Source organism: Salmo salar, chromosome 03 (genome assembly GCF_965601325.2).
Source record: "Salmo salar chromosome 03, fSalSal1, whole genome shotgun sequence".
NCBI lineage: Eukaryota > Metazoa > Chordata > Actinopteri > Salmoniformes > Salmonidae > Salmo > Salmo salar.
Genome location: NC_138293.1, coordinates 20,276,029 through 20,302,882, shown reverse-complemented (window position 1 = coordinate 20,302,882; position 26,854 = coordinate 20,276,029). Strand labels below are relative to the sequence as shown.

Below are 26,854 nucleotides of genomic sequence, written 5' to 3'. Positions count from 1 at the left end.
CAAATTTATGACCATTTTAGAGCCACATATTTCCCTCAGATTACACAGACCCACAAAGAATTCCAAAACAAATCCAATTTTGATAAACTCCCATATCTTTTGGGTGAAATACCACAGTGTGCCATCACAGCAGCAAGATTTGTGACCTGTTGCTACAAGAAAAGGGCAACCAGTGAAGAACAAACATAACTGTAAAAACAACCCATATTTATGTTTATTTATTTTCCCTTTTGTACTTTAACTATTTGCACATCATTATAACACTACAAAGTGATAATATGACATTTTAAATGTGTCTATTCCTTTTAAACTTGTGATTGTAATGTTTACTGTACATTTTTTATTGTTTATTTCACTTTTGTTTATTATCTATTTCACTTGCTTTGGCTTTCCCAAAAAGCCCTTAAATTGAATTGAATTGAATTGAGAGGAGAGAGAGAGAGGGAGAGAAAGGGGGAGGAAGAGAGAGAGATCAAATAGAAGGAAAAGTAAGAGAAAGAGAGATTGCCGTCAAGATAACAATTATTTTATGAGATGGTTGGCTCAGAAAGACAGAACAAAGAGCCTATGAAGACACACACACTTTCGCCATTGTTTACAATATAATAGTCAAACTTCTATTATCAACTCCAAGTCATAAAAGATGTTTGTTCCTATGCCACTGAGAGCCAACGAGGTAGATCATAATTGGGCCTGTGGGAAATATAGAAGCACATACACCAGCACACTCACCCCCAAGCGCACACACGCTCACAAACACACATAAAACAATACTAATGGAATTTCCCCTGGGCTTAATACTGGATGGGGAAGGAAGGTTCCTAAACAGGAGATTGAGGAGAGCTTTGAATGGGGAGAGCTTTTGTCTCTGCCTGTCTGCCTGTCTCTGCAGACTAGTGCCTAGGAAAGACGATGGAAAAGAGAGGGCGTGAGAAAGAGAGAGAGACAGAGAGCGAGAGAGAGAGAGGTACCACAGCGTTACAACCTCCATTGAGGATACAGACACACATGCTCCTCATAGAGAGACAGAGTGCGAAACAAAGACAGACAAACAGAAACCTCCTGAGGGAATGACAGACAGACACTGGAGTTGAAATGAACAGTGACTGAACCCCCCTGCGTAGGAGTCCAGGAAGACAGGCGTTCACAGGAGGAAGGCCTACAGTGGTTCTTCCTTTATAAGTTAAGTCATACTGCACCACAGCTTGCGGGGTGCTGCGAAATGGTATGTTACGTTGGAGTGCACGACGTCATAGTACTTTGCTGTCAGCCATTGTTACCATTAATGCTAGTTGGATCACCAGAGGGCATCTTTGAGAAGTTAAGTTATTGAAATGACATGGAGCTGTAGGCATAAGAGTCCTGTTTACTGTAGCTGTTTAAGCCTAACTTACTTATTGGCATAAAGGCCTACTTCATTATACAGTACATCAATCAATCATTCATTCATTTGTGCATGTCATCATAACTTCAAATACATCCATAAGTCATCCATAACTTCAAATACAGTCAAGCATTTTAGAGCCTTGAATAACTAAATAATGAATAAACCACAACCTGTCGGCTAAACCGCTTGAATTCACAAATGCATTCCTGCTTTTAATATTGGCTGTACTAGACTTTCAAACCTTTTTTTGTTAGAACAGTCTATATGAGATTGATTTAAATTAGTTTGTAAATTATTTTTGTATTTGTTGTGTTGGTCATACTGTTAGAAATTTAGCTTGATTAAATAAATTAATATTATGGTGTTTCTATTCCAAGAAAAACTCAAATGCATTTTACAGTAGCCTATGTAGGCCTCAGTGTTTTCGTTAGGAAAATATGGCACTGTACAACATTACCGGTCGGGTGTAGGCCTAGGCTACTAAACGACTGCGAGTGAAGAGCAAAATAATCCTAACATTTCCACACCCTAATTGTAGGCTAACCAATACCCAAATGGAGATTCAGTGAAAATAAAAATCTGATTGATTTATTAATCCATGTTCGGACAATACCATTTGGGGCGGCAGGTAGCCTAATGATTAGAGCGTTGTGCCAGTAACCGAAAGGTTGCTAGATTGAATCCCCGAGCAGACAAGGTAAAAATCTGTCGTTCTGCCCCTGAACAAGGCAATTTACCCACCGTTCCTAGGCCGTCATTGTCAATAAGAATTTGTTATAAACTGACTAGCCTAGTTAAATAAAGGTTATAAAAATCAAGACTAGTCCCCATGCTTGTCTCAGAGCAGGGCAAAGTGGTGCTGAAATAGTTGACCACACACGGGTAGGCTATTGCTTCAAATCCTGTTATAACAATTGGATGACTTTGGGTGTTTCAGTAAGCAACCATTTGTTGCCTTCAATTGCATTAGCCTACTTTATTACAATATTTATGTCATTCAGTGATATTTATTCCCATAGTAATTTGTTATGGATCCATCCATCGTCTTCCCTGTGGCTCAGTTGGTAGAGCATGGTGTTTGCAACGCCAGCATGGTGTGTGCAACGCCAGGGTTGTGGGTTTGATTCGCACGGGGGGCCAGTACAAAAAAAAATAAGAAAATGCATGAAATGAAATGTATCCATTCACTACTGTAAGTCACTCTGGATAAGAGCGTCTGCTAAATGACTAAAATGTAAATCCAGATGTGGTTAGAAAACAGTGCATGTGGTGGGCTATGCAAAGAGATGGGTGAAGTGACATACCTCGCAAACATCCATTAATACATTTAAAGCCCCTAAACTCGGCAATAGTCTATTGTCCTGCTAATAGCCCATAGTAATTCGTTATGGATCCATCCATCGTCTTCCCTGTGGCTCAGTTGGTAGAGCATGGTGTTTGCAACACCAGCATGGTGTGTGCAACGCCAGGGTTGTGGGTTTGATTCGATGGCTTCTTTTGTATTCCAATTGATTGGAAAGGCTGCAAAACCATTTACACCTGGCCCACAGCACTTTCACTCCATTCTCTGCCTGACTCTCTACCAATGCCACCAGATATCTTTTATATTGTTATCTATTCGGTAACATTCCTCAAGTAAATGTAATAAATAAAACACCTACATTAAATAGCTCAGGTCTTGAAAATATGTGAACCCCTTTTTTGTTGTTGCTTAATCAAATAAAATGTTATTGGTCACATACACATATTTAGCAGATGTTATTGCAGGTGTAGCGAAAAACTTGTGTTCCTATGTCATATTCGTGTATGTAGGTGGCAGGGAAGTCAGGCGCAGGAGAAACCAAGTTTGTTAATATGGAGTATTTAATGAAAAACAAACTCCAAAACCAAAGTACAAAATAAAATGGGTAAAGGATACCCGTCGCACACCGATACACAAACCCACGTAACATAACATACAAACAATCACCGACAAGGACATGAGGGGAAACAGAGGGTTAAATACACAAGTAATTAATGGGATTGGAAACAGGTGTGATGGAAGACAAGACAAAACCAATGGAAAATGAAAAACTGATAAATGATGGCTAGAAGACCGGTGACGTCGACCGCCGAGCACCATCCGTGCAAGGAGGGGCATCGACTTCGGAGAAGTCGTGACATCCTAGCTCCAACAGTGCAGTAATATTTAACAATTCACAACAATACACACAAATCTAAAGTAAAAGAATGGAGTTAAGAAATATATAAACATTAGGACGAGCAATGTCGGAATGGCATTGACTAAAATACAGTAGAATAGAACACAGTAAATACATATGAAGTGAGTAAAACAGTATGTAAACATTATTAAAATGATTGTTATGATGGCGCCAGAGGGGAGGGCTGCCGTCTTATTGGCTCTTAACCAACCATGATATTTTGTTTGTTTTTTTGCATTGTTCGTAACTTGTTTTGTACATAATGTTGCTGCTACCGTCTCTAATGACCGAAAAGAGGTTCTGGACATCAGAACTGCAAACTGGACGAAGAGTTCTTCTTCAACAAGTCGGATGGGAAGGATATACACCCGACCAGGCCCAGATCCCCGTTATCCACTGGAGAAGGAAACTGAGATTTTGCGGAAAGAGATCAGGGTGCCTTGTGAGGATCAGGCGACAGGTGGCTAATTTGCCCTTGCCATCCGTCCTGCTAGCTGAGACGATCTGAAAGCACGTTTATCCTACCAACTTGACATTAAAAACTGTAATATCTTATGTTTCACCGAGTCGTGGCTGAACGACAACATTAAGAACATACAGCTGGTGGGTTATACACTCCATCTGCAGGACAGAACAGCAGCCTCTGGTAAGACACGGGGCGGTGAACTATGCATATATATGAACAACAGCAGGTACACGATACCTTAGGAAGTCTCAAGGTTTTGCTCACCTGAGGAAGAGTATCTAATGATAAGCTGTATACCACACTATTTACCAAGAGAGTTTTCATCTGTATTTTTCGTAGCTGTCTACATACCACCACAAACCGATGCTGGCACTAAAACCGCGTTCAATGAGCTGTACACCGCCATAAGCAAACAGGAAAACGCTCATCCAGAGGCAGCACTCCTAGGGGCCGGGGACTTTAATGCAGGGAAACTTAAATCAGATTTACCTAATTTCTATCAGCATGTTAAATTTGCAACCAGAGGGACAAAAAAATTCTAGACCACCTTTACTCCACACATAGAGACGCGTACAAAGTTCTCCCTCACCCTCCATTTGGCAAACCTGACCATAATTATATCCTTCTGATTCCTGCTTACAAGCAAAAATTAAGGCAGGAAGCACCAGGGACTCGGTCTATAAAAAAGTGGTCAGATGAAGCAGATGCTAAACTACAGGACTGTTTTGCTAGCACAGACTGGAATATGTTCCGGGATTCTTCTGATATCATTGAGGAGTACACCACATCAGTCACTGGCTTTATCAATAAATGCAGAAGATGTCGTTTCCACAGTGACTGTACGTACATCCCCCAACCAGAAGCCATGGATTACAGGCAACATTCGCACTGAGCTAAAGGCTAGAGCTGCCGCTTTCAAGGAGCAGGACTCTAACCCGGAAGCTTACAAGAAATCCCGCTATGTCCTCCGACGAACCATCCAACAGGCAAAGCGTCAATACAGGACTAAGATCGAATTGTACTACCCTGGCTCCGATGCTCGTCGGATGTGGCAGGACTTTTACAGACAACAAAGTCTATTACAGACTACAAAGGGAAACACAGTCTATAGCTGCCCAGTGACACGAGCCTACAACACGAGCTAAATAACTTCTATGCTCGCCTCGAGGCAAGTAACACTGAAACATGCATGAGAGCTGTTCTGGACAACTGTGTGATCAGGCTCTCCGCAGCTGATGTGAGTAAGACCTTCAAATAGGTCAACCTTCACAAGTGCTGCAGGGCCAGACGGATCACCAGGACGTGTACTCCGAGCATGCGCTGACCAACTGGCAAGTGTCTTCACTGACATTTTCAACCTCTCCCTGTCTGAGTCTGTAATACCAACATGGTATTACATGGTACCAACACCACCATAGTCCCTCTGCCCAAGAACACTAAGGTAACCTTCCTAAATGACTACCGACCTGTAGCACTCACGTCTATAAGCAGGAAATGCTTTGAAAGGCTGGTCATGGCTCACATCAACATCATTATCCCAGAAACCCTAGACCCACTGCAATTTGCATACCGCACCAACAGATCCACAGATGATGCAATCTCTATTGCAGTCCACACTGCCCTTTCACACCTGGACAAAAGGAAAACCTATGTCAGAATGCTATTCATTGACTACAGCTCAAAGCTCATCACTAAGCTAAGGACACTGGGACTAAACCCCTCCCTCTGAAACTGGATCCTGGACTTCCTAACAGGCCGCCCCCAGGTGGTAAGGGTAGGTAACAACACATCTGCCACGCTGATGCTCAACACTGGCGCCCCTCAGGGGTGCGTGCTATGGCCCCTCAGGGGTGCGTGCTCATCCCCCTCCTGTACTCCCTGTTCACTCCTGACTGCACGGCCAGGCACGATTCCAACACCATCATTAAGTTTGCTGATGACACAACAGTGGTAGGCCTGATCACCGACAACGATGAGATAGCCTATAGGGAGGAGGTCAGAGACCTGACCGTGTGGTGCCAGAATAACAAACTCTCCCACAATGTGATCAAGACAAAGGAGATGATTGTGATGATGACAGGAAAAGGAAGACCAAGCACACCCCCATTCTCATCGACGGGGCTGTAGTGGAGCAGGTTAAGAGTGCCAAGTTTAGGTCCAAGAGGCTCCGAAATAGCTTCTACCCCCAAGCCATAAGACTCCTGAACAGCTAATCAAATGGCTACCCAGACTATTTGGATTTTTGATTCCTGTTCCATTATTAAAGTGGCCAGTGATTCCAAATCTATGTATATAGGGCAGCAGCCTCTAAGGTGCAGGGTTGAGTAACCGGGTGGTAGCCGGCTAGTGATGGCTATTTAACAGTCTGATGGCTTTGAGATAGAAGCTGTTTTTCAGTCGAGAAACTTTAAGCTTTTCACCTTCTCTACTGCGGTACCGTCGATGTGGATAGGGGTGTGCTCTCTCTGCTGTTTCCTGAAGTAGCGGCTTAATGGCTTCACCATCAATTTAGCAATTTAGCACTTGTGTATATTCAGTCAAAACATAAATAAAAAAATATATATTTTTACATTTAACTAGGCAAGTCAGTTAAAAACGAATTCTTATTTACAATGACGGCCTACACTGGGGCAATTGTGCGTCATTCTATGGGACTCCTAATCACAGCCGGTTATGACACAGCCTGGATTTGAACCAGGGTGTCTGTAGTGACGCCTCTAGCACTCAGATGCAGTGCCTAAGACCTCTGCACCACTCAGGAGCCCAAACTAAGTTTTAATCAGACCAGAGAATCTTGTTTCTAATAGTCTGAGAGTGTTACGGTGCCTTTTGGCAAACTCAAGCGGGCTGTCATATGCCTTTAACTGAGGAGTGGCTTCCATCTGGCCACTCTGCCATAAAGGCCTGATTGGTGGAGTGCAGTAGAGATGGTTGTCCTTTTGGAAGGTTCTCCCATCTCCACAGAGGAACTAGATCTATGTCAGAGTGACCATTGGGTTCTTTGTCACCTCCCTGACCATTCTCCCCCGATTGCTCAGTTTGGCCGGGCGGCCAACTCTAGGAAGAGTCTTGTTGGTTCCAAACTTCTTCCAATTAAGAAGACGGGGCCACTGTGTTATTGGGTACCTTAAATGCTGCAGAAATGTTTTGGTACTCTTCCCCAGATCTGTGCCTCTACACAATCCTGTCTCGGAGCTCTACGGACAATTCCTTTGACCTCACGGCTTGGTTTTTGCTCTGACATGCACTGTCAACTGTGGGGACCTTATATAGAAAGGTGTGTGCCTTTCCAAATCATGTCCAATCAATTGAATTTACCACAGGTGGACTCCAATCAAGTTCTAGAAACATCTCAAGGATGATCAATGGAAACAGGATGCACCTGAGCTCAATTTCGAATCTCATTGCAAACTGTCTGAATACTTACGTAAATAAGGTATTTCTGTTTTATATTTGTTATTAATTTGCAAAAACTTCTAAAAACCTGTTTTTGCTTTGTCATTATGGGGTATTGTGTGTAGATTGCTGAGGGGTAAAAAATATTTAATACATTTTAGAATAAGGCTGTAACGTTACAAAATGTGGAAAAAGTCAAGGGGTCTGAATACTTTCTGAAGGCACTGTATTAGTAGGGGTTGATGCATTTGTCATTAGGGCAAATCTGGTCTATAATATTGAATTAGACATGTAAAACGTTTGAGTACTTAAGCAATACATTGCAACTTTGCCTTTTTTTGGCCATTAGGCTACACCTTACAATAGGACTCAACTCTGACTGACCACAGCATCTATCGGTAGTCTAAACTGTGGCACAAACTGGGGGATTTTTTTCATCTCCTAGAGATGAACGTACCTTGGTGCGAAAAGTGCAAATCAATCCCAGAACAACAGCAAAGGACCTTGTGAAGATGCTGGAGGAAGCAGGTATAAAGTATCTATATCCACAGTAAAATTAGTCCTATATCGACATAACCTGAAAGTCCGCTCAGCAAGGAAGAAGCCACTGCTCCAAAACCGCCATAAAAAAGCCAGACTATGGTTTGCAACTGCACAAGGGGACAAAGATCGTACTTCATGGAGAAATGTCCTCTGGTCTGATGAAACAAAAATAGAACTGTTTGGCCATAATGACCATTGTTATGTTTGGAGGAAAAAGGGGGAGGCTTGCAAGCTGAAGAACACCATCACAACCATGATGCACGGGAGTGGCAGCATCATGTTGTGGGGGTGCTTTGCTGCAAGAGGGACTGGTGCACTTCACAAAATAGATGGCATCATGAGGGATGAAAAATTATGTGGATATATTGAAGCAACATCTCAAGACATCAGTCAGGACGTTAAAGCTTGGTCGCAAATGGGTCTTCCAAATGGACAATGACCCAAAGCATACTTCCAAAGTTCTGGCTAAATGACTTAAGGACAATAAAGTCAAGGTATTGGAGTGGCCATCACAAAGCCCTGATCTCAATCCTATAGAACATTTGTGGGCAGAACTGAAAAAGTGTGTGTGAGCAAGGAGGCCTAAAAACCTGACTCAGTTACACCAGCTCTGTCAGGAGGAATGGGCCAAAATTCACCCAACTTATTGTGGGAAGCTTGTGGAAGGCTACCCGAAACATTTGACCCAAGTTAAACAATTTAAAGGCAATGCTACCAAATACTAATTGAGAGTATGTAAACTTCTGACTCACTGGGAATGTGATGAAATAAATAAAAGCTGAAATAAATCATTCTCTCTACTATTATTCTGACATTTCACATTCTTAAAATAAAGTGGTGACCCTAACTGACCTAAGACAGGGAATTTTTACAAGGATTAAATGCCAGGAATTGTGAAAAACTGAGTTTAAATGTATTTTCCTAAGGTGTATGTAAACTTCCGACTTCAACTGTATGTTCTTAATTCATGGCATAGTTTATTTTTAGCCAAATGTTGAATAGACATGCAGACAAATGAATGAATGCAAGAAAAGAGGAATAATAGCCAACTGTCTGTGGTGATAAAAACAGTTAGGCTAAATAAATTGATGTTATTTTGTTGGGTAACGGATCGGCTCTCAGAACTCATTAAGTGGTGGCTTCTATCTTCAATATAATCATTCATTCTTCATGTTAAACCAATAGGACTTCCCTGTGCATTCAATTATAATCAAATCACTTTTCCTGTACAAGGAAATATCATACTCATACTGGAGGGATTAATGGTGCCATATGTAGGGTGCAGGGTACACACACACACCAGGGTTTCCGTTAGCCGGTAATAGCCGGCTTTTGGCCGATAAAAAGCTGATAAATAAATAAAATAGCTGCAGGCCAGTTTTCCAGGAGAGGAAAAATCCCATTACGAATAATGCATTTTAGCCTATTCATTTATGGAAATACAGTGCCTTGCAAAAGTATTCACCCCCCTTGGCGTTTTTCCTATTTTGTTGCATTACAACCTGTAATGTAAATGTATTTGTATTTGTATTTCATGTAATGGACATACACAAAATAGTCCAAATTGTGTCCAAAAGTGAAATGAAAAACAATACTCAAAAATAAATAATGGAAAAGTGGTGCCATGCATATGTATTCACCCCCTTTGCTATGAAGCCCCTAAATTTGATCTTGTGCAACCAATTACCTTCAGAAGTCACATAATTAGTTAAATAAAGTCCACCTGTGTGCAATCTAAGTGTCACATGATCTGTCACATGATCTCAGTATATATACACCTGTTCTGAAATGCCCCAGAGTCTGCAACACCACCAAGCAAGGGGCACTATGAAGACCAAGGAGCTCCCCAAACAGGTCAGGGACAAAGTTGTGGAGAAGTACAGTTCAGGGTTGGGTTATAAAAAAATATCCAAAACTTTGAACATCCCACGGAGCACCATTAAATCTATTATTAAAAAATATGGCACCACAACAAACCTGCCAAGAGAGGGCCGCCCACCAAAACTCACGGACCAGGCAAGGAGGGCATTGATCAGAGAGGCAACAAAGAGACCAAAGAGAACCCTGAAAGAGCTGCTAAGCTCCACAGCGGAGATTGGAGTATCTGTCCACTTTAAGCCGTACACTCCACAGAGCTGGTGTTTATGAAAGAGTGGCCAGAAAAAAATAAGCAAACATGTTTGGTGTTCGCCAAAAGGCATGTGGGAGACTCCCCGAACATATGGAAGAAGGTACTCTGGTCAGATGCTGTGGGGATGTTTTTCATCGGCAGGGACTTTAATTCCAGGTTGTAAGGCAACAAAATAGGAAAAATGCCAGGGGGGTGAAAACTTTCGCATGCCACTGTAACAGTCGATGTAAATACATTTGAATGGTCGTGCTTATCGGTCTCTAAGTTAATTTGCACATGTACAGTATGCAGATCTGTCAGACAGCGCGAGAGCTGCTGCTACAGCATCTCAAACAGCAAATGCACAGGCAATGGAAGGCAGGCTTCATCAGCGCATCACACACCACTTTGCAATGAGCTGGAGGCAGTATGCATTTTGAAAACGTAAACGTAATTGTTTGAAACCTGAACGTTTTATTACATATTATGAGGTATGTCTCCCGAGTGGCACAGCAGTCTAAGGCACTGCATCTCAATGCTAGGGGTGTCATTACAGGCCCTGGTTCGATCCTAGGCTGTATCACAACCGGCTGTGATCAGGAGTCCCATAGGCTGTGCACAACTGGCCCAGCGTTGTCCGGGTTAGGGGAGGGTTTGGCCGGGGTAGGCCGTCATTGTAAAATAAGAATTTGTTCTTAAATGACTTGCCTAATTAACTAAAGGTTCAATAAAAATGTCTTACCTTGCTTCAAAGTAGCTTAGCCAACATCAGACCATGTCTGTGGAGGCAATTATTTTTTATCAACTTTCTTTCATTGTCCAGTAGGCAAAGGAACAATCCTAGTCATTTAGAAACCCATGGTAGTTGTTGCATATTAGATCTCCCCTCTTTATACATTTCTAATGGATATTTTCATCTCTGTCACATGAAACTGCTTGCTTGTGCTGTGCGCTTTTGACAATGGTGTTGTCCCGCTAATTGCATTATGGAACGAACATTTGTGGTAGCCTACTGCCTTGGCGCATTGCTGTGCTTATAATGTGAAAAAATAATAGTTAATCAACATTTTATGCTAAAGACTCATTGCTTTTGAACTTTTTTATGTAACATAGGCCCACTGGTTGTATGAACTTGGGATCTATCGTCCCACACCTGTCCCAGAGTCTGTTTGGAATAGGCTATTTCTTTCTCAACAAGCTGACCAATAGAATAGGTCAACTTTTCTACTATGAGGGATAGTAGATTGACATAGGATAGTAATTTTGATGTTCGTTAGTCATCTTGTTGGCTGAGGAAAAGCAAATGTGGACAGTTATTCTAACATGTTCAAAGTGGGCATCAGAACTCAGTATGAAGGACAGCACATCGTTGCATCCTTGACTTGTATGTTCTATTAATATGAACTATCATCATCTAAATATGATTTGTGTCATTCTGAGCACCGTGGGTAGACAACCTAATCAGGTTACGCACCCAATGCATATGGATCCGGTAAAGTTTTTCAAATGTCCGGCAAATGAAAATGCTGCCAGTCAAATGTCCGGTCCCACGGAAACACTGACACACGCACACACACACACAGAACATAAATAACTTGAATAAACAGACGAATCAATCAACACCTGAAAATGTCATGCCAATACACTTCAGCTAATGATCATTTCACCTGTGTGTTAGATGTATCCATGGTGATGATGGAGTGTGTAAACAACACACACACTCCTCAACTCAACAACTCATTGGTTGACATGAGTTGCGTCCCAAATGGCACCCTTTTCCCTATATAGTGCACTACTTTTGTCCAGGGCCCTGGTCAGAGGTAGTGCATAATATAGGGAATAGGGTGCCCTTTGCGACACAGCTATGGAATTTAGCTGAGTGTCCAGTCTCCATGCCCCTGGCCACTGATACAGGGTCAGCTATGTTGCATCAACTCTATGGATAAGGTTAGGGTCTGGGCTAGGGTAATCTGATCACTCACACTCAATCATCACAGACACAGTCAGTCACACACGCGCGCAAACACACACACACGCACACACACAGTCTTGCCAACCCTACCAGAGTTGATGTAGAATAAACAAGTGGTTAGTGTGTCTGGACTGGACAGTAATCACTGATGGACTCACAGTGGTTTTCCTCCTCTGTCTGGAATGGTGGCTGAAACTCCTTGACCCTCCTGAAACCAGTGCACACTCTTACATAGATACACACGTAGGCCTGTTCTATGATTGTCTGGTCCATCTGCTCCAGCCTGGCTCAGCCAATGAAAGGCTTGAGATTAGTCCAGATCTGATTGAATGGAGCACTCTGACAAGTCTGGCTGGTCCTCTGTCTACCAAAGCCCCTTCTGGTCTAATCTGGTCCGGCTCAGACTCAGACTAGATTGGAGCGAAACCCCGTTCCCTCTAGTCCCAACACTCACTATCAATTAGGCTGTTACGTAGGAATGCTGACCGCTCCTGACCCCCCTGGTCTTAGTGCGACCTTTCTCTGTGTGTGTAAGTATCTGACCCCTAGCCTCCTAAACATTGACCCCTAGTTAGTGTGACCCGTCTCTGTGAAATGTATTTGAGCTGTCTGTCTGACGCTAAAGGTGAAGATGATGTCAGAAGGGAGAATAACCTCAGTGATGTTCAACCTAGTCAGTGGAGCCCAGCAGTGTGTTCACTAGCCATACACAGAGAAACAACTTCACTAAGGGGTTTTAATTAAGTTGGCCTGATCAGCCCGCCTCATCTGACCAGAACATTCAGACTGCCTTGGCCCAGCAGAGAGAGGTTTAGCCACAGAGATTCTAAACCTAGAGGCCCAACATCACGATACTTTCCGAAAACGCTTGACGAAGCAGATTCGACAGACCAGACCGGGGTTTGGGAAGTCAATGTGAGAAGTGAAAAATTCTTCCTTAGTTGTTAATTTTCGCAATTTCTAAAGGCATAACCTAGATTCGAGCCAATGTCTTAAGTAGTTGAACATGTTATTACTCCAACCTCATGAAAGTGACAAACTGACACGTTTTCATTTTAGTCAAAAACAACTTTATATCGAAGGAGTGCCTTCGATTTGACGGCCTGCACATGCACAGTTTTTTGCGACCGTTAGACCCAACGATGTGTTTCTGCACATGAGCTTTCCTAGCCCACGTCGCCATGACATCGGCTACAAGCGTGATTGGGGATTCCTATTGGAGAAGTCATTTCTAGGCATCTTCATACTAAACCATCTTTGGTTTAGCAGTCTGATGTTAAAGAGGAAGGTGGTGTCAGAAGCGAGAATAACCTCGTTGATGTTCAACCTACAGAAGAGGAGGGTAGAAGCGTGTTCTGTTCACTAGCCATAAACAGGAGAAAACGTTGTGAAGCAGTGAAAGTTCCTCTATTTTACAAAGTTTTGTTCTGTTCTACAGGATGTGACCCTGCATTAGTTGTCATGGGGTCACATTCGTGACAAGTCCCCACCCGAACATGACATGGCACAGTAGGCTGTTTGGGCTAACAAAACACACACCCGCCAACCAAAACTCTCACACACTCACATCTGCTTGCTTATGTGTGGGCCTGTCAAATCTTTGGCTGAGCCTCGCTCGTTAGTGAGTGTGACATGAACAATGAGTCAAGGGAGAATGAGAAAGAGTGAGGGAGAGAGAGAGAGAGAAAATGCGAGCGACAAAGAGGGAGAGAGAGTGAGTGAGAGAGACAGGGAGAGAGAGAGAGTGCGAGCGACAAAGAAAGAGAGGGAGGGAGAGAGACTGCGAGAATAAGACAGACAGAGAGCAGCATCCAAAAGCCAGCTCCCTCAGTGATTAGCCTGGTCCTGGCTACAGTACAGTACCAAGGGAAGGACATGTGAGTGAGAAGAAGAAAGGGAACATAAACAGAGGCCACACCCTGGAGGCCTGGAGGAATGTGGTGATCAAATGAACACTCCAGCAGAGTAGGATACCCCACTGAGGCTGAGGCAGGCAGGCTGGGGAGATGCTCTGTCACTGAGGGAGGGTGTGTGTGTGTGTGTGTGTGTGTGTGTGTGGGGGGGGAGGGGGGGGGGGTAGGAAACCTTCAAGATCTGGAACTGGATGAGATGATGCCTCTCATCTCTAAATGCACAACATACCTTCTCAGAAACAGAGGTGAGGTGAAACATTATTATTAATGTTGTAATCTATTCTGATACAGGAGGGTCATAGGTACACAACACACAAGTCTCTTCAATCAGTCTGAAACACACACACACACACCACCCACTGGGCACACACTGGTTGAATCAACATTGTTTCCACGTCATTTCCACAAAATTATGTTGAACCAATGTGGAATAGACGTTGAATTGACGTCTGTGCCCAGTGGGCACTTAGAAAGGGACCAATCTCACCATCCCAAGCATGTCTCCGCTCCACCGTTATGACATAAGTGACTTCATCTGATATTTAAACACCTCGCTAGCAGTTGCTCCCCTACTTGACTTTCTCCACAGCAACGCACATCAAATCTTCAAACAGCATGCCAACGGGACTAGTTGTCCTTAGATGGCCCTGGGAACCAAGTCAACTGACATCATCACCATCCCCTTCATCATCATGGCTTCTTTAGTTGTTCCATAGTTGATTAAGTCTATTTCTGTGGAGACATGAGCAGTTGAGCACCTGACCTAACTTCAGAAGACTCCAGACATGAGGTAAGCAGGAAGTTATGTTCATAATGACAAATGAATCCATCCGCTAGCTAGACCAGTGGTTCCCAAACTTTTTATAGTCCCGTACACCTTCAGACATTCGACCTCCAGCTGCGTACCCCCTCTAGCACCAGGGTCAGAGCACTCTCAACTATTGTTCTTTGCCATCATTGTAAGCCTGCCACACACTATACGATACATTTTTTCACAGAACCATGCTTCTTCATCTGCATTGCTTGCTGTTTGGGGTTTTAGGCTGGGTTTTTGTGCAGCACTTTGTGACATCGGCTGATGTAAGAAGGGCTATATAAATACATTTGATTGATTGATTGATTGATTGATTGATTAAACATAAGATTGAGTGTGAGTTTTTGTCACTCCCCGGCTCGTGGGAAGTGACAAAGAGCTCTTATAGGACCAGGGCACAAATAGTAATATAATAATAATTCATAATTTTGCTCTTTATTTAACCATCTTACATATAAAACCTTATTTGTTCATCGAAAATGTTGAATAACTCACCACAGGTTAATGAGAAGGGTGTGCTTGAAAGGATGCACATAACTCGCAATGTTGGGTTGTTTTGGAGAGAGTCTGTCTTAAATAATTTTCCACACACAGTCTGTGCCTGTATTTAGTTTTCATGCTAGTGAGGGCCGAGAATCCACTCTTACATGGTTGCAAAGGGCATCAGTGTCTTAACAGCGCGATTTGCCAAGGCAGGATACTCTGAGCGCAGCCCAATCCAGAAATCTGGCAGTGGCTTCTGATTAAATTCAATTTTCACAGAACCGCTAGTTGCAATTTCGATGACGTTCTCTTGTTCAGATATCGGTAAGTGGACTGGAGGCAGAGCATGAAAGGGATAATGAATCCAGTTGTTTGTGTCATCCGTTTCTGGAAAGTACCTGCGTAATTGCAGTAAACTCAGGTGCTTTGTTATTTCACATTTGGCATTGTCTGTAAGCTTGAGCTAATTTGCATCCAAAAAAATCATACAATGATGGAAAGACCTGTGTGTTGTCTGTGTTAATACAGACAGAGAAGAGCTCCAACTTCTTAATCATAGCCTCAATTTTGTCCCGCACATTGACAATAGTTGCGGAGAGTCCCTGTAATCCTAGATTCAGATCATTCAGGCGAGAGAAAACATCACCCAGATAGGCCAGTCGTGTGAGAAACTCGTCATCATGGAAGAGGTCAGACAAGTGAAAATTATGGTCAATAAAGAAAACTTTAAGCTCATCTCTCAATTCCAAAATAACGTGTCAATACTTTGCCCTTTGATAACCAGCGCACTTCTGTATGTTGTAAAAGCGTAACATACTCGCTGCCCATATCATTGTGTAGTTTACACTACTGTTCAAAAGTTTGGGGTCACTTAGAAATGTCCTTGTTTTTGAAAGAAAAACAAATTTTTGTCCATTAAAATAACATCAAATTGATCAGAAATACAGTGTAGACATTGTTAATGTTGGAAATTACTATTGTAGCTGGAAAGGGCTGCTTTTTTATGGAATATCTCAGTCTGTTATATCTGAAGTATTTCTCCTGTCTTATCCGGTGTCCTGTGTGAATTTAAGTATGCTCCCTCTAATTCTATCTCTTTTTTTCTCTTTCTCTTTCTCTCTGTCTTTCTCTCTCTCAGAGGACCTGAGCCCTCGGACCATGCCTCAGGACTACCTGGCCTGATGATCACCTGGTCATGCTGCTGCTCCAGTTTTAATTGTTCTGCCTGCGGCTATGGAACCCTGACCTGTTCACTAGACATGCTACCTTGTCCCAGACCTGCTGTTTAGGAATCTCTCTCTACCGCACCTGCTGTCTCTAACTCTGAATGATCGGCTATGAAAAGCCAACTGACATTTACTCCTGAGGTGCTGACCTGTTGCACCCTCTACAACCACTGTGATTATTATTATCTGACCCTGCTGGTCATCTATGAATGTTTGAACATCTTGGCCATGTTCTGTTGTAATCTCCACCTGGCACAGCCAGAAGAGGACTGGCCACCCCTCAGAGCCTGGTTCCTCTCTAGGTTTCTTCCTAGGTTCTGGCCTTTCTAGGGAGTTTTTCCTAGCCACTGTGCTTCTACATCTGCATTGCTTGCTGTTTGGGGTTATAGGCTGGGTTTCTGTACAGCACTTTGTGACATCGGCTGATGTAAAAAGGACTTTATAAATAAATTTGATTGATTGATTGATTATTAGTGCAGAAAATACACGAAAGTTCAGGGGCCTTGCTTTAACAAAGTTAACCATTTTCACTGTAGTGTCCAAAACGTCTTTCAAGCTGTCAGACATTCCCTTGGCAGCAAGAGCCTCTCGGTGGATGCTGCAGTGTACCCAAGTGGCGTCGGGAGCAACTGCTTGCACGCGCGTTACCACTCCACCATGTCTGTCTGTCATAGATTTTGCGGCATCAGTACAGATACCAACATGAGCAGCAGCTACGTTTGCCTACATACGGACCGTTAGTGGAATTCCAGCGAGAGAGTAACGGTTAATGTAATTGGATGTTAATTATTTGACTAGGCTACCTGTATTTGACATCGTGTTGTTATTTCGCTGAACACTAGATGGTTTAATTATATTTTTGGCAGTGAAACGAGGCTACTCAGGCGAGAAAAAAACCTCACCTAAATGTATAGCCCCGTTGGAAAATATAAATGGACTGTTTGAAAATGTGAAGAAAAAAAAATGTTTAAAAAAAATGTATTTTAAATGTGAATCACATTTTTATTTGGGAATACCTGCGCTAGACACTGTACTGAGACCTTTATTCTCACTGTGACAAACTATTCATATCCATGGCTGGAATTGAGGAGAAATCCAGTTTATATCATGAATGCACATTTCCATATTGCAGTCCAACGACCATTTGTATCCAAACAACAATCATAAAACAAAACTGTCCAGCATAATGCCTAAGCACACAGTACATTGTCGTATAAAACAAATTGCATGGTTCACAAATTCCTTCAACAGCAGAAAGATTCCGGACCTCTCACCAGCAGACTCTGAGGGATAGCGTTGGAGGTTGGGAGAAAAAATCTGTCTGTTTAGAAAATGTGGGAATTTAAATGACATTGCAATTACCAGTCACCCTGATCGAAGAAGACAAGGCAGGGGGTGCTGGGCCGGTGCCTGGCCTCGCTTGGCCCAGTAAAAGCCCCTCTGGCAGCCGAACCAGCCGGAGCTGGACCAGTCAGACCTGCCAACCATCCATCCACTGCTGCCCTCAGATAGAAAGAGCCAAGCAGGCAGAAAGTGGCACAGTGGACAGACTTCCGCCCATAAACTATAGCAGGCCAGAGGCTCCGAGTGGGGCCTGTGTGCAGTGCAGTCTATGCCCTCGCTAGTCTTCATGCTCCCTCTGCCTCTCCACAATACAGCTAACTGCCAACAATACATACCCCCCCACCCATTCCAGAGCTACTCTCTACCCTCCATACCCACTCAACAACCCAGCTACTGCCAACCCTCCTTACCTACCCTCCTTAGTCTACCCTCTCCACAACACAGCTACTGCCAATTCTCCCTACCTACCCTCCCTAGTCTACCCTCACCACAACCCAGCTACTGCCGACCCTCTCTACCTACCCTCCGTAGTCTACCCTCTCCACAACCCAGCTACTGCTAACCCTCCTTACCTACCCTCCTTAGTCTACCCTCTCCACAACACAGCTACTGCCAATTCTCCCTACCTACCCTCCCTAGTCTACCCTCACCACAACCCAGCTACTGCCGACCCTCTCTACCTACCCTCCCTAGTCTACCCTCTCCACAACCCAGCTACTGCCAACCCTCCCTACCTACCCTCCCTAGTCTACCCTCTCCACAACCCAGCTACTGCCAACCCTCCCTACCTACCCTCCCTAGTCTACCCTCTCCACAACCCAGCTACTGCTAACCCTCCCTACCTACCCTCCCTAGTCTACCCTCTCCACAACCCAGCTACTGCCAAAACCACTGAGGGGAACAGAAGATAGCTGTGCCCTCGTGACCAATAAAAAACTATTAGAGGAAGAGTCGTGAACTAGCGATAGAGCCAGAGGATTGGAATAAAAACAAGTTGACGAATTCCTATACTTTTTTTTCCTTCCAAATAACTAGCAAAACAAATAAATGTGTTTGGTTTTCCACTGTTTTAGTTGGTGGTAAATAAGGACAAGTTCAAATGTATGTCAGTAAAGATCTACGTTCACAGGCCTCACTCAAGTACTATGAAGTGGCTTCCTCTCGTATGTTCCATTCCCTTTCTTGTGGATCAGGACATTGGCACAAAAGTACCAGTTTTCAAAACAGAAAGACTTCCTTTATCTCCATGTTTTTGGTTGAAATCCCATACCTGTCCTACTATCACTATTCACACAAGCCCTTCCCATCCCATCACACCTCTCCCCTGGCCCTCTTCTTACCCTGGAAGGCGGTAGCGTGGCCGGAGATTAGGTACTTCAGCTCGAAGCTGTAGGAGCGGACATTCTGGAGGGTCTCTCGTCTCACCGCCACCTGATAGCTCTCCTCCATCTTGCGGGTGCAGCAGGACGGGCCCTGGTGCTTACACACCAACAGCTCCACATCTGATGGGACAGAGGGAGAAGAAGACAGAACAGGATTAGGCGTATATTTGATTCATTTATTTATTTTATTTCAGTGTCTTACACCAATTGGTGCCCAAACTGTATGGGCTTATAAGAAACAATTTCTTTAAGTACATGTAGACAAAACACAAATATATATATGTACGTAGGGGCTATATATACAGTGCCTTTGGAAAGTATTCAGACCCCTTGACTTTTTCCACATTTTGTTACGTTACAAACTTATTCTACAATTTATTCAATTACATTTTTCCCTCATCAATCTACATACAATACCCCATAATGACAAAGCAAAAACAGGTTTTTAGAAGTCGTTGCTAATTTATGTTTTAGAAAAAAGAAATTGCTATGAGACTTGAAATTGAGCTCAGGTGCATCCTGTTTCCATTGATCATCCTTGAGATGTTTCTACAACTTGATTAGAGTCCACCTGTGGTAAATTCAATTGGTTGGACATAATTTGGAAAGGCACACACCTGTTTATATAAGGTCCCACAGTTGACAGCACAGGTCAGAGCAAAAACCAAGACATGAGGTCAAAGGAATTGTCCGTAGAACTCCGAGACAGGATTGTGTCGAGGCACAGATCTGGGGAAGGGTACCAAAACATTTCTGCAGCATTGAAGGTCCCCAAGAACACAGTTGTCTCCATCATTCTTAAATGGATGAAGTTTGGAACAACCGTGACTTCCTAGAGCTGGCCGACCGGCCAAACTGAGTAATCGGGGGAGAAGGGCCTTGGTCAGGGAGGTGACAAAGAACCCGATGGTCAATCTGACAGAGCTCCAGAGTTCCTCTGTGGAGATGGGAGAACCTTCCAGAAGGACAACCATCTCTGCAGCACTCCATCGATCAGGCCTTTATGGTAGAGTGGCCAGATGGAATTCACTCAGTAAAAGGCACAAGACAGCCCGCTTTGAGTTTGCCAAAAGGCACCTAAACACTCTCAGACCATGATAAACAAGATTCTCTGGTCTGACCAAGATTGAACTCTTTGGCCTGAATGCCAAGCGTTACGTCTAGGGGAAACCTGGCTACATCCCTACGGTGAAGCATGGTGGTGGCAGCATCATGCTGTGGGGATGTCTTTCAGCAGCAGGGACTGGGAGACTAGTCAGGATCGAGGGAAAGACGAACAGCGCAAAGTACAGAGAGGTCCTTGATGAAAACCTGCTCCAGAGCGCTCAGGACCTCAGACTGGGGCGAAGGTTCACCTTCCAACAGAACAACGACCCTAAGCACACAGCCAAGACAATACAGGTGTGGCTTCGGGACACGTTTTTGAATGTCCTTGAGTGGCCCAGCCAGAGCCCGGACTTGAATCTAATCTAACATCTCAGGTGAGACCTGGAAATAGCTGTGCAGCAACGCTCCCCATCCAACCTGACAGAGCTTGAGAGGATCTGCAGAGAAGAATGGGAGAAACTCCCCAAATACAGGTGTGCCAAGCTTGTAGCGTTATACCCAAGAAGACTCTGGGCTGTAATCACTGCCAAAGGTGCTTCAACAAAGTATTGAGTAAAGGGTCTGAATACTTATGTAAATATAATATTTCCAAAAACCTGTTTTCGCTTTGACATTATGGGGTATTGTGTGTAGATTGATGAGGGGAAAAAACAATGTAATCGATTTTAGAATAAAGCCGTAACAAAATGTGGAAAAAGTCAAGGTATCTGAATACTTTCCGAAGGCACTGTATCTGTTTTACCGTTTAGAAATGAATGCACTTTATGTATCTAGTTCCCCCATTTGAAGGTGTCATAAGTATAAGGACAAATTCATTTATAGTGTATTATATTTAAGAAAAAGTAAAGTATTTGGTCCCATATTCCCAGCACGCAATGACTACACTGACTTGCCTAGTTAAATAAAGGTATAATAAAAAAATATAAATAAATACATCACGCTTTTGACTCTACAAAGTCGTTGGATGCATTTGCAGGTTGTTTTGGTTGTGTTTCGGATAGTGTTGTGCACAATTATGTCTGCATTTAACCGCATTTCTGTGATTCAGAGGGGTTGGGATAAATGCGGGAGACACATTTCTGTGATTCAAAGGGGTTGGGATAAATGCGGGAGACACATTTCTGTGATTCAGAGGGGTTGGGATAAATGCGGGAGACACATTTCTGTGATTCAGAGGGGTTGGGATAAATGCGGGAGACACATTCCTGTGACTCAGAGGGGTTGGGATAAATGCGGGAGACACATTTCTGTGATTCAGAGGGGTTGGGATAAATGCGGGAGACACATTTCGGTTGAATGCATCCAGTTGTGCAACTGACTAGGTATCCCTTTTCTCTTTCCAAATAGAAATTAATGGTAAATAATGTATTGTGTCATTTTGGAGTCACTTTTATTGTAAATAACAATAGAATATGTTTCTGAACACTTTTACATTAATGTGGGTGCGACCATGATTGCAGATAATCATGAATTAATTGTGAAAATGTTACAGAGGCATAAATATTGTACCCACACAAAAATGCTAACTTTCCCAGTTACCCACAATGGTGAAAGGTTAGCATGCTTTGGAGGCATCTTTTTGCATCTGTAACTTTTTCACTCATCATTATTCACCATTCATTCATGACTATCTGTAAATATTCACGTAGAAGTGTTCAGAAACAGATTATATTATTATTTAAAAAGAGGAGAAAACAAGACAAAGTACATACAATCATATAAGATGTCATACTGTACATGCTTAGCTTACTGCTAAAAATACAAGCTCTGCCTGGAGTATAAATAGTATTGGTGAATGTGCTTGCACATAGGCCTATAGCCTATGCTAACACACACACACACACACACACACACACACACACACACACACACACACACACACACACACACACACACACACACACACACACACACACACACACACACACACACACACACACTTAAGTCACAACATTTACATCCCTCTATAAACTGGACTAGCACTGGCCATGATATCTTGGGTCATAATAAACCCTATGAAAGGCAATGATCTAATACGATCTAATATGATCCTAAGTGAGGCTCAATCAGGCACCATGACATCAACACAGTTCCCACACTAGAGTCAATCCACCCTGTCGTGACACGCTGCCTGACACCCTCCTCGGCCCCTTTCATACTGTCAGTTACATATATAAACAAGGCCATGACATCACAGAGGCTGGCCACAATTAGCAGAGCAGAGAATGTGATATTAAAACTCTCACCCTCCACCTGTTCCCCCTTGCTGTCCCCAACACCCTTGTCCCCCTTGCTGTCCACAACACCCTTGTTCCCCTTGCTGTCCCCAACACCCTTGTCCCCCTTGCTGTCCCCAACACCCTTGTCCCCCTTGCTGTCCCCAACACCCTTGTCCCCCTTGCTGTCCCCAACACCCTTGTCCCCCTTGCTGTCCCCAACACCCTTGTCCCCCTTGCTGTCCCCAACACCCTTGTCCCCCTTGCTGTCCCCAACACCCTTGTCCCCCTTGCTGTCCCCAACACCCTTGTCCCCCTTGCTGTCCCCAACACCCTTGTCCCCCTTGCTGTCCCCAACACCCTTGTCCCCCTTGCTGTCCCCAACACCCTTGTTCCCCTTGCTGTCCCCAACACCCTTGTCCCCCTTGCTGTTCCCCACCACCCTCGTCCCCCTTGCTGTCCCCCACCACCCCGTCCCCCTAGCTGTCCCCCACCACCCCGTCCCCCTTGCTGTCCCCAACACCCTTGTTCCCCTTGCTGTCCCCCACCACCCTCGTCCCCCTTGCTGTCCCCCACCACCCCGTCCCCCTAGCTGTCCCCCATCCCCCTTGTCCCCCTTGGTGACCCCCATCCCCCTCGTCCCCCTAGCTGTTCCCCACCACCCTTGTCCTCCAGCTGTCCCCCACTACCCTCGCCCCCCTTGCTGTCCCCCACCACCCCGTCCCCCTAGCTGTCCCTCTCCACCCTCACCCCCCTTGCTGTCCCCAATCCCCTTGTCCCCCTTGCTGTCCCCAATCCCCTTGTCCCCCTTGCTGTCCCCACCCCCCCGTCCCCTCCAGCCGGTTACTCATAAGGCTGTGGCCTGATATCATAACTCATTTTGGGGGTTGGGTGGAAAGGCGAGGGAGTGGGGCGTAGGTGGTGGTGTAACCGGACCCCGAAAGCATGGGCCTATATGCCGGGGCTAGTGACTAGTGCTTCCCTAGTCCAAATCCACCCCTGAAACACAATAGGGTCGCACTTGGTTCATTCTCTCTCTCTCTCGTTCTCGCTCTCCCTCTCATTTGTTTGGCATGTCCCTTGCCACACATGGCTATAACTTAATTACCCAGAGAGAGTCCACTGAGCCCCCATCTGTTCCAATCTCTGAAGAGTGGAGTCACGACTGGCTTGACCTCCACACATTTCTCCACTCTCCCTCTGTCTGTCTGTCTCCCTCCTTTTTTCTGTCCCCCAACTCCCTTCCTTCTTCTGTCTGGTTCTTTATTTCCTCCTTTTCTCTGTCTCTATCTGTCTCATTTCTCTTGTTCTTTCCCAGACTCCACCTCTCTCCCTTTATCTGTCTCTCTCTGTCTGTCTGTCTGTCTGTCTGTCTGTCTGTCTGTCTGTCTGTCTGTCTGTCTGTCTGTCTGTCTGTCTGTCTGTCTGTCTGTCTGTCTGTCTGTCTGTCTGTCTGTCTGTCTGTCTGTCTGTCTGTCTGTCTGTCTCAAAGCCATTGTTCTTGGCGCCAAACACTATGCTGACCTCGTCTCACACTCTCTCTATTCCAGACCTCTCACTCTCTCTGTTCCTGACCCCACCTCTCTTTGTCTCTTTCCCAGAATCCTTCTCTCTCTATGTCCCTGACCTTTTCTCTCCTGGCTGGCTCGCCACGCTGTGTGTTATCTCCAATATGAAACTAACGTCTAGCGACAGGGGAGAATGTGATTCCCACAAAGACTTTGGGAGCTACAACCACCAACCACCGTTATCAGGGCAGATCGACGGTGTCAGGAATATTCCAGAACATTGATTAGAACCAAGGTCTAATGCATGTTTTCCACAGTGTGGGTAGATTGCTGTTATGTACTTCATTGAACGCTGATGAGAAGAACCAGTGGTTTCATGGTTGTGGGATGAAGTTACAAACAGATTGTTGCATGTCCTATTATTGGGTGTTTGCAAATAAATAGTCCAATGTCAAAGTGAACTGAACAATAGCAAGTGTTTCACAACCTATTGAAGTTACCTTTGCTAATCCTAGCTTTGTGTAAACGTAATATCTTAGACATACTTGTAAGCCAAACAAAAGCTTGAAAACACAGTAACCTTCCTGGAATTAAAGTTTAGGATGTTGAGTCTAAGATATAGTCAGTTACTATGACAATGTCCTCTAGACAAAATCTTATTTTCAACAGCCATTGTAGCTCATGGTCCCAACATGGCTTAAGTCCCTTATAGGGCAAACCTCCTGCCCCCTATAGAACAATGTTTGAGTCTCTTGCAGCACATACCTCCAGTCTCTTAGCACTAATGTGATTTGATACAGACCCAAGAGAGCTGGTGGGGCAAGGCAAGGCCCAGCTCTACAGGTCCTGGTGGTTAATTAGCGATCAGTGTGTGCACCGCTCCGCTTGTTCTGCCTGGCCAGACATTCACACACACAGAGTGCAGAGTCAGAATGATCTCAACTCAGCCTTTTAATTCTCTAATCGGTGACAAATACCTCCTGACTAATTGGCCGTATTAAGCCACCGCTCTACTCACCAAGCCTCAAATTGTTGGTCACAATTACTTCCGCCACGACTCAGTACCCCTGAGTGCACAAGTCAAAACTTCTGCGGTTAAAAACAGGAGACAGTCTTAATGGTAGCAAAGTGCCCTTGGTAACCAGTGAGCCGTCCTTACAAAACATCCCCGGACCCAATTTGCTTGCATCACAAATACATTTAAAAACAATTATTTAACCTTAATTTAACTAGGCAAGTCAATTAAGAACAAAATCTTATTTACAATGACGGCCCACATCTGGTCAATAAGGAGTGGAAATGTAGTTTTGATTTGGATAGGTTGTTGACAGGGCCGGTGATTTCCTGACGCTGCTGTTTGGATATGTTTTTCAGAGAACAGGAAGAACTTTGTGGAAAAGCAGCTAATTAATGCAGGAGTTTGGTCCTCCTCAGATATTGCTTCCTCGCTCTCTACTGGACTCTTCCACCTCAGGAAGCGCTGCGTTCCTTTTTTAGTCGTCTCATCCAGTGAACTTGAAGGATATTTACTTTGTATTGATTTGCTGTGCTTGGGCGGGTCCGTGTTGAAAGAAAACATGGCTCAAAAGGGGCTCTGCCACATACCTGCATTTTTGGACGGCCCTGAATCGTGCCAGGAATGTCTAGCTTTTTCAAGCATCAAGCTGGCAGTGTTGGGGTCCAGAGCCAGAGGCCAAGGGGCCAGGCGGCTTGGATGTGGGTCAGACATGTTGAGGAGAGGGTTGGGGCTGGGGGGCACTTGGAGCTTGGTAGACTGTTAGATTGTTGGATTTTGGGCGCTAGGGGTCTAGTGGGTTATTGGATGTGGGGGCAAAGAGATTGAGGGCAGGGTCCGGGGGGCACTGGGAGCAGTTGGATGTGGGTCAGAGGATTGCGGAGGAGGGGGCTGAGGGGTTGAAGTAGACGGGTCACTTTAGGCTTAGGGGACTGGTGGTATTTTGGATGTGGGGGGTAGAGGGTTTGAGGACAGAGTCAGAGGACACTAGGGAATATTGGATGTGGGTCAGAAGAGTTGAAGGTTGGGTGGAAACATGGGATAGGGGACTGGCAGACTATTTGATGATGACAGGGTTGGTGGGCACTGGGGGCTTTTGGATGTGGAGGTAGAGAGGTTTGCAAAGAGGGTGCTTTAAAACAGTTAAGAAGGTTCAGCTTCAGCCACAGGCCCCCTATCCACAGCACTCTGACTGTCTGTCCAGACAGCTGTCTGACCCTGAGGTCCTTACTACTGAGCTTACTCTCCCAGAATACCTGCTAGCCTCTGCTGCTGATGCCTTCATTCTATACTAACATCCCTGGGGAGCGGAGGAGCATACACAACCCTGGCCTTTCCATCATCAACTCCAGCATTTTTAAGGCAGTTATGACAATGACGCAAAAGCCAATCTCCCTGGTAGTCGTTGCCTGTTTGGTGTTATGAAACAAGTTTTACGCAGGAAGAATTGGCCAGTTTACGGTGCAGAAGAGAAACTCAATAAGGTAGTGGCATGGGTGGTATACAATAAACACCCACCAGACCAGTGACTTAGACTGAAATCCAATAAGAGATCCTGAGTCTAGCCCGTCTCAGACACATTAAGCAGATTCAGACTGGGATGTCACTGATGGGACAGGGATTGGACTGAGAACATTAGAGAGGTTGTGGGGAAGTTCTGTAACAGAGCTGGTTACCTGCTGAGGACATGCCAAACTTACTTTGTCAAGGCTACAGACAGTGAAAGGACAATATTGCATTTAACCAAAGTACGCTGTAAAGTTGTATCTAT

At 44.4% G+C, this 26,854-nt stretch overlaps 1 protein-coding gene across 2 annotated transcripts in view; it reads right to left on the bottom strand.

Annotated features, from left to right (window-relative positions):
* LOC106599532 (glypican-5) overlaps positions 1-26,854 on the bottom strand; it is a 241,722-nt gene that overhangs the window by 205,442 nt on the left and 9,426 nt on the right. For both annotated transcript variants that reach the window (XM_014190814.3, XM_014190815.3), the window contains exon 2: positions 19,196-19,357. In XM_014190814.3, the coding sequence (XP_014046289.3) occupies positions 19,196-19,357 (162 nt within the window). The remainder of the gene's footprint in view (positions 1-19,195; positions 19,358-26,854) is intronic.